At 44.9% G+C, this 14,106-nt stretch overlaps 1 protein-coding gene across 1 annotated transcript in view; it reads right to left on the bottom strand.

Moving 5' to 3' along the window:
- Positions 1–370: 370 nt before the first annotated feature.
- The window catches only part of LOC143286950 (L-gulonolactone oxidase-like), a 36,250-nt gene continuing 22,514 nt past the window's right edge, over positions 371–14,106 (bottom strand). Inside the window, exons 9-12 of the mRNA XM_076594921.1 lie at positions 12,291–12,440; positions 10,574–10,735; positions 7,967–8,057; positions 371–5,553 (exon numbers count right to left, since the gene is read on the bottom strand). Of these exons, the coding sequence (XP_076451036.1) occupies positions 5,383–5,553; positions 7,967–8,057; positions 10,574–10,735; positions 12,291–12,440 (574 nt within the window). The 3' untranslated portion in view covers positions 371–5,382. The remainder of the gene's footprint in view (positions 5,554–7,966; positions 8,058–10,573; positions 10,736–12,290; positions 12,441–14,106) is intronic.

The raw sequence follows: 14,106 nt of genomic DNA, 5'->3' as shown, positions 1-14,106 counted from the left end.
AAAGAATGATAATAAACTCTAGTGTTTTGTATTTGCAAGATAATCTAGTTAAAGGTTACAATTAATTCGTGAATGAAGCTGTAAGTACACTGTAGCTCAGGGAATAGGAGCACACGCTAGTATTTTCTCCCGGTCCGCTGTACTTTCAGTGGTGGTTTGGACGCTAGTCATACGGATGAGACTTTAAACCGAGGTCCCGTGTTTAACATGGTTGAACAATGTTGTTGTCTGCTACGATGGGTCGATTTGTCGGTAAAGACTTTACACACTTGGTAGGGAGCAATACACTGAAACTTCATGAGTGCCCTCTCTCTCTCTCTGTGCATATATATATATATATATATATATAATGCATATATATGTGATGAACCTTTGAGTGGTAAGGGTTGGTTTATTAATGTTTAAATTTTTGGATGAGAGGATTAAAACATTAAAAAGAATAATTTGGATCCATATTGTGTTGTGTGGATCAAAATCCTGTCGTGGGATCTATCCTGTCGGCGACGCCACTTTTGTAGCCGTGTGTGTTTGAACAGAGTGGTATCTTATAAAAGGGAACGGTACAAAAGAATTACTGATTTACTGAATTAACACTGAAAGGATAGAAAAGATCCACGTGCAGGCCAGGGGCATACAGCAGGTCAGTCACAAAAGGATTTTTCTATTGTTTTATTGACAATAGTTATACGAAGAACACGTTTGTGGCATGCTCGGCCACCTCGTTAACTGAATTTGAAGGTTGTTTTGCTTCGGTTTTTGTTAGTTTGTTGTTGTTGTTTTTATATTTTGAAGATTTCTTTAACGCGTTTGCTGTGTATGTAATGCATGCTCAATGAAAAGAAAAGGAAAAAAAAGATGTACCCAGGAAAAAGCGAGTGATGATTCACAAGTAGGCACACACGTCAGATCCAAGAGCAGACAGCGTTTTGTTCTGAATCTTTATTTCCGATTAAACAGATTTGCATTTTGTCAAACAGCAAAACACTTTGCAATATATTCCATTGAAAATAAAAGCTGCCAAAAATGGTTAATGCATATGTAAGCAGGTGTGTCAGTACTTTTGTCCAACAGTAAAGTCGTCGTCGTCGTTGTAGTAGTAGTCGTCGTCGTCACTGTAGTAGTAGTAGGAGGAGGAAGAGGAGGAGGAGGGCGAAGAGGAGGAGGACAGGTCAATAGTCCCTTCTTTGTTTCATAACATATTTTGGTAGAAATTTCGGTCAAGGTTCAACCCTTCATAATCCAGTTCATTTATTCATCATACTTTATAAAAGTCAAGGTTCAACGCTTCATTATCTACTTTATTTATTCGCCAAACTTTCTTAGATTCCACTGAATTAGTGGAGTGATGGCCTAGGGGTAACGCGTCCGCCTAGGAACGAGAGAATCTGAGAGCGCTGGTTCGAATCACAGTTCAGCCGCCAATATTTTCTCCCCCTCCACTAGACCTTGAGTGGTGGTCTGGGCGCTAGTCATTCGGATGAGACGATAAACCGAGGTCCAGTGTGCAGCATGCACTTAGCGCACGTAAAATAACCCACGGCAACAAAAGGGATGTTCCTGGCAAAATTCTGAAGAAAAATCCACTTCGATAGGAAAAACAAATAAAACTGCATGCAGGAAAAAAATACAAAAAATGGGTGACGCTGTAGTATAGCGATGCGCTCTCCCTGGGGAGAGCAGCCCGAATTTCACACAGAGAAATCTGTTGTGATAAAAAGAAATACAAATACAAATACAAATATTATGCTTGTTTTAGATGAGGTGGCAGTTCATTCAATACATTTGTGACTTACTGAAGCAAAACTTTTCTTGTACTGGTATTTGAACGTTGTGCATTTTTTTTCATCGGCTTTTTTTGTGGAACTGTACTGAGGTGGAGAGAACTGATCCCACGACACATCAACATAACCGCTATAAAATTCCACGTCTTGTGAGATCACCGCATATCCTTCTACCCCTAAGGGAACGTCGTTTTAGACGAGTTAATCGATCATTTCAAGTCATGTGCCTACATTCTTGTTCAAGCCCTGTGTCTCTTCTCTGCACCCTCTCAACAGCAACAGACTGGCGCTTCAGATAAGGGCACCACAAAGATCACTTTGTATTAACAAAAACTGACATATGTAAATTCAAAATTGATGATTTCATAATTCCACGACCGGCAAGAAAACAACATTTCTCAACTCGTTTCTAGGCAAAATGCACACAACGATCAAAGCATATATGAACAATCTACAATACTATTGTCTCGAAATATACGTAAAGGAGGTCTCTGTCATATTGCTTTTTAAACGAATCTAACGGTAACATCGTTTTCATTTCCTCGGGTTCTATATCCCATCGTGTGCAGCCTGCATAAAACAAAAATGGCATAATAACCGAGAATACAGTAGCAAGGCATGGCAAGGCATGGCATGGCATGGCATGGCATGGCAAGGCAAGGCATGGCAAGGCAAGGCAAGGCAAGGCAAGGCAAGGCATGGCATGGCAAGGCAAGGCAAGGTATGGCATGGCAAGGCAAAGCAACTTCATTTCACGTGCCCCGTGGGTCAATGAAACAGTACACACATACATCCTTTATACACACCATATATATATATAAAGTAATATCAAAACAAAAGCTAACTCTAGCAAATAATGCTTCAAGTCAATTTTCCTAAGTATTCGATTCGTTACACAAACAATCAAGCATGTACAAATCAACGTTAGAATTTGTAAATTTTCCATACTACTTGACTATTTTTCCCTATCAAAAGACAAAGTTCTATCAATTCTAACGGACTCTTTGTTTTTGTTGTTCTTTTTCAGAAAAATAAGTATAATCTTATGGAGTTTGGGTGGGTTCTATAGTATGTAGACAAACATTTTTGTCATGTGTTTTCAAAAAGGAGGCACAGAAACAATGAAATTCATCAGCAATGCATAAGCCAGTTTTCGTCGAGAAGACGTTAAAGCAAGTCAGTAAGCACCAGATCTGAGCTTGATCAGATAAAAAAAAATGTGGATTTGCGGAGCTGTTATTTACGCGCAGACCGACCGACAGACAGACATTCAAAGCGATTCCTGTAACGTCCCCGATATTAATTATAAAGTGGTCCTGCAACAACAGCGCATCATAGAAGAGCATTGGCACGTAGTGTCCGGATCAAATCATGACTGACTGATTGTTTTTCAGCTTTGACATGTCTCTGTAAACTCTGCTACCCATTTTCCTTCAGGTCACCCTTTTAGTATTTCGGTTTTGACATGATTTTTCTTGGTTATTGTCGGGCTGGCTTGTTTTTGTGTGTGTGGGGTTTTTTTCACCAACAATTGGTCTAATATTTTCATTATTTAACATATTGCTGTATAATAATGATAACAACAACAACTACCACCACCACCACCACCACCAAAATAATGATCATAATAATGATGATGTGAGGATGATGATAATAATGATAATAATAATAATAATAATGCTAATATCAATAACCACCGCTATTTACAACTTTGATTTGTGTTTGTAAACTATACTCATAATTTTGCTTCATGTCACCTTTTAGCATTTCAGTTGTAACAATGTACATTCCTTTTCGAAGAGTATAACGCATAACATTTTCATTATTAACAGATTCCTGTAACAGAAGAAGAAAAAGAAGGAGGAGGAGGAGATGGAGGATGAGGTGGAGGAGGAGAAGGAGGAGGAGAAGAAGGAGGAGGAGGAGAAGAAGAAGAAAGAACAACAACAACTTCGACAAGACCAACAAGAACAAGAACAAAAACAAGAAGAATTTTTGTCACTCGGTTTCAAAGAAGACATGACTCGGAAGACTTTCTCTACACACGGAAGTGGCTCTGCAGGCCTGGTGTGGACTTTGCAGAGTCGTGAGCACACAAGGGCACTCACTGCAAGTCTGCTGATGTTCCACGGGCAAACAACTTGCTCTGTGGCGACGTTCTCTGGGCTGCCTGAGCCTTGCTGCGGGCGACGTTTCCTCTTCTACCAGTGTCCTTGATGCTGCCCATGCAAGAGCGCGCCAACGTTGTTCTTGGCCCTGTGCTGTGCTGAATAGTTCAAGCTGGGGAGACGACGCTGTCTGTTCTATATAGTAAATCATCTTGTTAATATATAATTCCGTTCTTCTCCGTTTTCTTTCTCATGCTGTGACACCCCACTATCACTCAGATCTACCACCAGCGGCGTTTTATTTGGGGTTTTTTTTAAGTGTTCTCTCGTTTTTACTCCCCTCAATATAGGCAGCCACACTCCGTGTTCGTTGCGCGAGGTTGGGAAAAAAGAAGGGGGGTGGGTGTGGTGGGGGTCGGGAGGGATTGAATTTCATTCTGAAAATGTGTTTTTGTATCGAGTTCCCCAAGAAACGCTTCCAGTCGTCTTTGATACTGATAACTTCAGCAGCCGTAAGTTACGCTTGAGTGGAAGACAGGTATCCCAAAGGACGGTAGCTGTGGCAAGAAGACCCCAAGTATCCCTAAAAATACGGTAGCTATCACAAACAGACTCCAATAATCCCCAAAAGACGGTAGCTGTCACAAACAGACCTCAAGTTTCCCCAAAAGACGGTAGCTATCACAAACAGACTCCAAGTATCCCCAAAAGACGGTAGCTGTCACAAACAGACCTCAAGTTTCCCCAAAAGATGGTACCTGTCACAAACAGACCCCAAGTATCCTCAAAAGACGGCAGCTGTCACAAACAGACCCCAAGTATCCTCAAAAGACAGTAGCTGTTACAAGAAGACCCCAAGTATCCTCAAAAAAGCCGGTAGCTGTCACAAACACACCCCCAAGTATCCTCAAAAGACAGTAGCTGTCACAAACAGACCTCAAGTATCCCCAAAAGACAGTAGCTGTCACAAACAGACCCAAAGTATCCCCAAAAGATGGCAGCTGTCACAAACATACCTCAAGTATCCCCCCAAAACAGTAGCTGTCACAAACAGACCCCAAGTATACTCAAAAGACAGTAGCTGTTACAAGAAGACCCCACGTATACTCTAAAAGCCGGTAGCTGTCACAAACACCCCCCCAAGTATCCTCAAAAGACAGTAGCTGTTACAAGACCCCAAGTATCCTCAAAAGACAGTAGCTGTCACAAACAGACCTCAAGTATCCCCAAAAGACGATAGCTGTCACAAACAGACCCCAAGTATCCTCAAAAGACAGTAGCTGTTACAAGAAGACCCCAAGTATCCTCAAAAAAGCCGGTAGCTGTCACAAACAAACCCCAAGTATCCTCAAAAGACAGTAACTGTTACAAAAAGACCCCACGTATCCTAAAAAAAGCCAGCAGATGTCACAAATAGACACCAAGTATCCTCAAAAGACAGGAGTTGTCACAAGAAGACCCCAAGCATCCTCAAAAAAGCCGGTAGGTGTTGTTTAGACTTGAGTGGAGCGAGAAGAGGCGGAGGATCCAGAATGCTTGCCGAAGACACGCTCGAGGTGAGTGTTGAGGAACATCCCGTTTGGGTCCAGCCGCTTGCGCAGTCTGCAGAACTCGCCCCACTTGGGGTAGAGCCTCTCGAAGTCCTGGCCTCCGTAACCATGATCCTGGGGGACAGAGAATCGCCACACAAATCAATGTGGAAAACCGGTTCAATGTCACAAGCTGGAATGACGTAGACTAATCTTTAAGACGTTCGTTGGTTTGTGCTGAGTTGAACTCGACGTGGAAAACAGGTTCAATGTCACAAGCTGGAATGATGTAGACTGTTCTTAAAAGATTTTCTTTGGTTTATGCTGAATTGAACTCATGTTTCAGAGAAACAAAAAAGTAAGGATACACGAGATTTACAGCCCTTGACATAAGGAAAGGTACCCTTCTCGCATTCTCAAACCGACATAGATTATACATTCATTTACAAAGAAACCAGCATCCTTTTTTCTGTTTCCTTTTATTTCCCTTTTTTTCTTCTTTGGCTCCTTTCTGTTAGATTAAACATGAAGAAATGAAATATCTTTGTCCATTGTTTCACAATTAAGGTTGGTAACGGCATACTCTTGTATGTTCCCACTTTATTTCTTGAGAGCATGTAAAAATGAGTTCAGCACACACACACACACACACACACACACACACATACACAAACAGACACACGCACGCACACGCGCTCACACACACTCACACATACACACACACACACACACACACACACACACACAGATTTTATGACAGGTCTATAACGTTTCTGGGGGTGGTGGGGATGTAATGTAGGCCTTGTGGACTATGTGGACTGAACCAAAAACACATCAATCAATCCAGTAAGTATTGTGACAGCCCACCACTCCTCCCTCTGAAACACAAAGAAACTGGTGATGTGATGAACACATCAACAGCTCTAGCCATTACTACCACCACCACTACTACTACTACAGACATATATATATTATGCCTGCTACAACTGCTTCCCTCAGGTGGGCGGCAGTGGTGGCTCAGTGGATACATGTGTCCTATTAGGGTGTGATGACTCTTCGTTCGTGTCTCTCTTACGAAACGGGATTTTTTTTTTTTTTTCGCTTCCCCCTGTTAGCCAAGGTTTTCACGCAACCCCACGCTTTCTCTCACTTTGAGTGAAAGTATAGTGTAGGATTGCGACAAAGAATGGTCGTTCCCCTCCCACACTTTCTTTGAACATCCCTCGGGAAAGATACGGGCCAAGCCTTGGTATAAGTTTTTAACTGAGCCATGCAAATTGCCTTCATTTTTGTTGTCTGCTATTGAGGTCGATTCATGTGAAATACGAAAATATTATCAATGTCAGCTTCAGTGTCATCATTGTCGATGACTTCTCTGACGTCATTATCATCATCATCATCGTTGTTGTCATGCTCCCCCCCCACCCCCACCCCCCACCCCCCACCACCACCGTCTCTCTCTCTCTCTCATTTTCCTCTAAAGATTTGTGTTGAGAAAAGACAAGAAACCAATCCCAATGACGAACAAATTTTTTTTTCCATTAAAGTCTTAACTCCCGAGAGCAAGGTTTCGGTTGCGCATGCGCACTAGAGCCTATCCATAAAAGGGAAAGGGGCGGAGTTTATAAAAAGCGCGAGCACGTGTCCGGTAGAAATGTAAACATGTGGGAGGTGAAAGCAAAACAAAGACCGACTCACTGTTAGCGGAGAAAGATATCCGTGTACTCCTGCCACACAATGTGGTCGTTTACGGTTGCCAACGTCGAGGGGCTGTCTGCATGCTTTCCAATTCTCACCGGACAGTACCACGTGCTGGTGCTATTTTTATCTGACAGACACGTCTAGCGCAAACACAAACGGCTCTAGCTCCGCCACTTTTCTCTGCATTCAAATTTTGTATTACGTGTAGCTGACACATTTTGTACTTTCCAAAGTCAATTCAGGTCTAGATTGGAAGCTGCTAGGCAAATCTCGCTCTCTGCCATAAATGAAGCCAAACCGTAGCTTTATTAAGCTTTTATTTTGAATAAACCTTCACCGACGTCACAGTGTCAGACTCTGGTGAGAAACTGGCTTGATTCAAATCGCCCGCCATTTATAGTCCGGTTCAGGCTTTAAAATAAGGGGGACTTCCCAAGATCTATCACACACTTGGAGTAAGCATGGGAGGGAAATAACTTTCTCACAATCTCACGCTTTCTCGAAAAGTGAGAAAAAGCGTGGGACTGCGAGACAGCGTTGGTTAACACAACCCACAGCAGAAAAGCAGTTGTCCCAAGCACAAAAAAATTAAAACATCGAATACAACCCATTTTGAAAGGAAAACATACACACATATAACTTACTGACAGAATTTAAAGTGTGGAGCAGGACTGTAGCGATAACAACACACTCTCCCAAGGAATTCAAGAGCAACCCACATCCATTCTTGCCCCACCACACCACGTAATCTACTGTGACAGGAAAATACAAACACAAATGCTGCTGGTATAGATCTATGGTGAGGAAGGAAAAAAAAAGGAAGAAAAAAAAGCTAAGTTGAACTGACCTTGGCCCAGTGAGGTCGCCCGCCAAGAGGGGCCACAATCCGCTCAATGGCCTCCCAGTACTCTTCAAAAGGCGTCCTCATGTCGTAGGGCCTGCAACAACAACAACTTACATTTAATTCAGCGTTGTTTGTTTCTTTCTTTCTTGTTATTTTGGGCTGCGCCATTATCATCCATGCTGCTCATCCCAAAGCCCCCCCCCCCTCCCTCCACACACCCAACTCAGCCCCCCACCCTCCACCCACCCTCCCTCCACCCACCCAACACAGCCCCCCTCCCTCCACCCACCCAACACAGCTCCCCCTCCCTCCACCCACCAACACAGCTCCCCCTCCCTCAACCCACCCAACACAGCCCCCCTCCCTCCACCCACCCAACACAGCCCCCCTCCCTCCACCCACCCAACACAGCTCCCCCTCCCTCAACCCACCCAACACAGCCCCCCTCCCTCCACCCACCCAACACAGCCCCCCTCCCTCCACCCACCCAACACAGCCCCCCTCCCTCCACCCACCCAACACAGCCCCCCCTCCATCCACCCACTCTCCCTCCACCCACCCAACACAGCCCCCCTCCCTCCACCCACCCAACACAGCCCCCCACCCTCCACCCACCCAACACAGCCCCCCCTCCCTCCACACACCCAACACAGCCACCCTCCCTCCACCCCACCCAACACAGCCCCCCACCCTCCACCCACCCTCCCTCCACCCACCCAACACAGCCCCCCTCCCCCACCCTCCACCCACCCAACACAGCCCCCCTCCCTCCACCCACCCTCCTACCACCCACCCAACACCCTCCCTCCACCCACCCAACACAGCCCCCCCTCCCTCCACCCACCCAACACAGCCCCCCCTCCCTCCACCCACCCCAACACAGCCCCCCTCCCCCACCCTCCACCCACCCAACACAGCCCCCCTCCCACCACCCACCCAACTCAGCCCCCCTCCCTTAACCCACCCAACACAGCCCCCCAACCTCCACCCACCCAACTCAGCCCTCCTCCCTCCACCCACTCTCCCTCCACCCACCCAACACAGCCCCCCCTCCGTCCACCCACTCTCCCTCCACCCACCTAACACAGCCCTCCTCCCTCCACCCACTCTCCCTCCACCCACCCAACACAGCCCCCACTCCCTCCACCCACCCAACACAGCCACCCCTCCCTCCACCCACCCAACACAGCCCCCCCCTCCCTCCACCCACTCTCCCTCCACCCACCCAACACATCCCCCCTCCCTCCACCCACTCTCCCTCCATCCACCCGACACAGCCCTCCTCCCTCCACCCACTCTCCCTCCACCCACCCAACAGGCCGCCGTGAGGACTATGACTCATAACGACTATGACTCTAAAACTAGGAGGCCGCCATGACGACTATGACTCTAAAACTAGGAGGCCGCCATGACGACTATGACTCTAAAACTAGGAGGCCGCCATGACGACTATGACTCTAAAGCTAGGAGGCCGCCGTCATGCACTGGCTCTTAGTGCTGCAGCCTTGGGGGAGATAGCTGGCATTTTGGGGCCGTCCCCAATGCCAACTGCCCTAAAACGCTCTTGGCCGAGAGAGTGTGGATGTAACTTGGGCAAGACACTCTCCACTGTGGTCAAATTCCAGCCAAGTTAGTTGGGACAGCAGTTGTTTCCTCTGCTGTTCTGACAGACATAGTCGGACTCTACCGGCTATTATCATACACGTTAAACAGGCGTCTTGAAATAAAACAAACAAAAACATTAGGTTCCTCTGATAGAAAAACATTATTAAAAAGAAAAACAAAAAACAAAAAAACAACAACCAACAAACAAACAAACAAGAAACGACACTGGTTGCAACGCTGATGAATTCTGCAATTGTAAATAAGGTATTGTTAAAAGGCACTAGTCAATGACCATGTCTAGATTTATAAAGGTAACTGACGAGAAAATGAAAAAGACATCTTTCAGCATACTCCACCCCTTCTCCCCGAAAAACAATTAACACCCAAAACAACAACAACGACAACAAATCCAACAAACTAACAAGAAGTAAAAGGGCAAGTTTTTCTTTTTTTTCTTTCTTTTTTTTCTATTTCACTGTCTTTTCGGCACATCGTAACTAAACATCAAAAAAAAAAATTGATCCAAAAAAGCAAAAACAAACAAACAAGCAAAAAAAACAGCAAAACAACAAAACCGATGCACATAAAGAAGGTCGAACTGGCAAAGTTATCCTTTCTACTCTTTGAAAAAAATATGTTTCTTTCCTTCCTGTTCAGGAACATGCTCACTGGGTGTCTGGCATTTTATATACCTTGTTTATTCCCATTCATTGAAAAAATATTAGATCTATCTATCTATCTATCTATCTATCTATCTATATATATATATATATATATATATATATATATATATCTGTGTGCGAGTCTGTGTGCGTCGTGCGCACGCGTGTGTGTGTGTGTGTGTGTATGTATGTATACATATGTATATGTGTGTGTGTGTGTGTGTGTGTGTGTGTGTGTGTGTGTGTGTATAAATAGTTGTGTGAATAGGAATTTTAAAAAAACACACCAAAAAAACAATAATATGAAAGAGAGAGAAATAGCTATTCGCTAAGTCGTACACACCTGACTATAATGATGTTGATGTAGCAAGTGTCCCTGCCGTAAGCAGGGCTGAGATACACGTCCTCGCTCTTCACGAAGCGGCAGAATATGGGGAAGTGGGCAAGGCAGCCCGATTTGCTCAACCAGCTCTGCAGCTCCATCAGTGCCGTGCCAAAGTGCTCTCTGTCACGGAAGTTAAACAGAGACAGAGACAGTTCTGTGTGTCAAAGTTCTCTCTGTCAGGGAAGTTAAACAGAGACAGACAGTGCTGTGTGTCAAAGTTCTCTCTGTAAGGGAAGTTAAACAGAGACACAGACAGTGCTGTGTGTCAAAGTTCTCTCTGTCAGGGAAGTTAAACAGAGACACAGACAGTGCTGTGTCAAAGTTCTCTCTGTAAGGGAATTTAAACAGTGCTGTGTGTCAAAGTTCTCTCTGTAAGGGAACAGAGACAGACAGTGCTGTGTGTCAAAGTTCTCTCTGTCAGGGAAGTTAATAGAGACAGACAGTGCTGTGTGTTAAAGTTCTCTCTGGAAGGGAAGTTAAACAGAGACACAGACAGTGCTGTGTGTCAAAGTTCTCTCTGTAAGGGAAGTTAAACAGACACAGACAGTGCTGTGTGTCAAAGTTCTCTCTGTAAGGAAAGTTAAACAGTAACAGACAGTGCTGTGTGTCAAAGTTTTCTCTGTAGGGGAATTTAAGCAGACAGTGTTGTGTGTCATAGTTTTCTCTGTAAGGGAAGTTAAACAGAGACACAGACAGTGCTGTGTGTCAAAGTTCTCTCTGTAAGGGAATTTAAACAGACAGTGTTGTGTGTCATAGTTCTCTCTGTAAGGGAAGTTAAACAGAGACACAGACAGTGCTGTGTGTCAAAGTTCTCTCTGTAAGGGAAGTTAAACAGAGACACAGACAGTGCTGTGTGTCAAAGTTCTCTCTGTAAGGGAAGTTAAACAGAGACACAGACAGTGCTGTGTGTCAAAGTTCTCTCTGTAAGGGAAGTTAAACAGACAGTTTTGTGTGTCATAGTTCTCTCTGTAAGGGAAGTTAAACAGAGACACAGACAGTGCTGTGTGTCAAAGTTCTCTCTGTCAGGGAAGTTAAACAGAGACACAGACAGTGCTGTGTGTCAAAGTTCTCTCTGTCAGGGAAGTTAAACAGAGACACAGACAGTGCTGTGTGTCAAAGTTCTCTCTGTAAGGGAAGTTAAACAGACAGACAGTGCTGTGTGTCAAAGTTCTCTCTGTCACGGAAGTTAAACAGAGACACAGACAGTGCTGTGTGTCATAGTTCTCTCTGTAAGGGAAGTTAAACAGACACAGACAGTGCTGTGTGTCAAAGTTCTCTCTGTAAGGGAAGTTAAACAGACACACACAGTGCTGTGTGTCAAAGTTCTCTCTGTAAGGGAATTTAAACAGTGTTGTGTGTCATAGTTCTCTCTGTAAGGGAAGTTAAACAGAGACACAGACAGTGCTGTGTGTCAAAGTTCTCTCTGTAAGGGAAGTTAAACAGAGACACAGACAGTGCTGTGTGTCAAAGTTCTCTCTGTAAGGGAAGTTAAACAGACACAGACAGTGCTGTGTGTCAAAGTTCTCTCTGTCAGGGAAGTTAAACAGAGACACAGACAGTGCTGTGTGTCAAAGTTCTTCGCTGTCAGGGAAGACAGACATAACACACACAGAGAGAAAGAGAAAGAGAGAGAGACACAGAGAGAAAGAGAGAGAGAAACAGGATTAAGATATACCTGGCAATGGCCCACTCCATGACGTAGTGGTTCGGCAGACCCTCAAGACTCTGTATCTTGTGACTGCTGTCGATACACTCGCTGATGCGCGCGTACAGGTACCGGAAGTAGAAGCGGCTCACCAGAGGTATCAGTTTGGGGAGGTAGGTGCTGACACATGCAAGCGCATGCGAACACACACACACACGTAGGCACACACACACACACACACGTAGGAACACACACACGCGCGCACACACACACAAACACAGAGAGAGAGAGAGAGAGGAAACGTTGAATGCCTGACTTACAAATATGGAGTGGCAAAATGACATTTTCATACGACGGGTATTAAAAGTTTTGATTACACACACAACACACGCATCGTGTGCTAAGGAACATTCTTAACACTAACAAAGCAAAGTTTGCACGGTCCTGGTTGTCACTCCATCGTCTGTCGGTAAGTCTGAGGTCTCTCTCTCCACTGTTTGCCGCCAGTTCGTCTTGAGCCCTCTCTCTTTCTCCTCCAGTCTCTGGGTGTCCAGTTCACGGCTTGGCACGGGGGGATGGGGGGTGGGAGGCGGGTGAGGGGGGGCCAGAGGTGGAGCGGGGGGTGGGGGTGGGGGCTCAGTACGTGTACCAGTCAGCAGAGCCGTCGTTTGCAGATGATGGTTGGCACGAGAGGCTAATGGGATCTTCTTCATTTTAAGATAAAATCACGCAATTTGATGCCAGGAGTCTTGGGTTGGTGCTTTTTTGGGGGGGGAGGGGGGGTGTCAAAGGCATCATTCCGTTGTGTTTTTTGTTGTTGTTGGTTGTTTGTTTTTTCTTCTCCTTTGTAGTCTTTAGTTTCCAAAATTCACAGTTGTAGAGGAGCGTAGGTAGTAGATATACATTTGAGTCAAATTATAGAATATTAGCTTTAGTCTCATAGAAAACTTCTTGTTGCCTGATATGTTGATGAGTTTGTTAAAAGGTACTGCTGCCTTTGCAACCCGACATTTCGAAAATCTATGGTCTAAATCACTGGTGCTGCGAGATGGAATTGTCGTCGAGGTCAGTAGAATGTTCTTCTTCCTCAACTTTTTTTTCTAGTTAATGAAGACATTAGTTGGTACTGGTTGTTCAGCGCTCACACGATTCTTTGTCCTCTTGGCGCCAACTGATCGTTAGTCAAATGTTTCCATCGTAGCTGCTGCTAATCTGATCCGCAAGAAGCTGCAGATCTTGAGTACTAGGGAAGGTTTGCAGGCCCGCTTTCGTGGGGGAACTTTCGTCGCTTGCAGAGCGAGAAGTGGGTCATAATTATGACGTTAAGGGCAGCCCACCACCGTAACTATCTGCGTTTGCACTGCCTTTGTTCGGACAGCTTTTCGGCACAGTTTGTGAATGGATCAGTTCGAATAGGTAATGGCAGAGATGTGACAAGAAACACGCTCAGAATAAACATTGAAGACTAAAACCAAATAGTGGCTGTAATCATAAAACCAAATATATCTTGCAAACGTGCAAAAATAGTCACCGAAAATGTTCAATATTCTTTCGTCAGAACAGCGATACCCATGACAAAATCTTAACCTTTCGGTGACCTGGACAGGAAATAGAGGCGCGCATGTGCACGCGGTTATCGCTAAAAATAAAATAAAATAATTAAATAACCAGGGAACCTCCACGAAAGACAGACGAAAGGGGGTCTGCAAACCCTCCCTGTTGTTTAACGGGGCAGCTATGTCGTGGGGCAAAGTCTCGCTTTTCTCCCTCCTGTGGGGTTCTTTTCTTCATAACTTTCGACTTTTTCTTTCTCTGTCACACACCACACTCAACAGTAACTATGACG

This window comes from Babylonia areolata, chromosome 10 (genome assembly GCF_041734735.1).
Source record: "Babylonia areolata isolate BAREFJ2019XMU chromosome 10, ASM4173473v1, whole genome shotgun sequence".
Lineage (NCBI taxonomy): Eukaryota > Metazoa > Mollusca > Gastropoda > Neogastropoda > Buccinidae > Babylonia > Babylonia areolata.
This window is presented reverse-complemented; position numbering and strand designations above follow the sequence as displayed.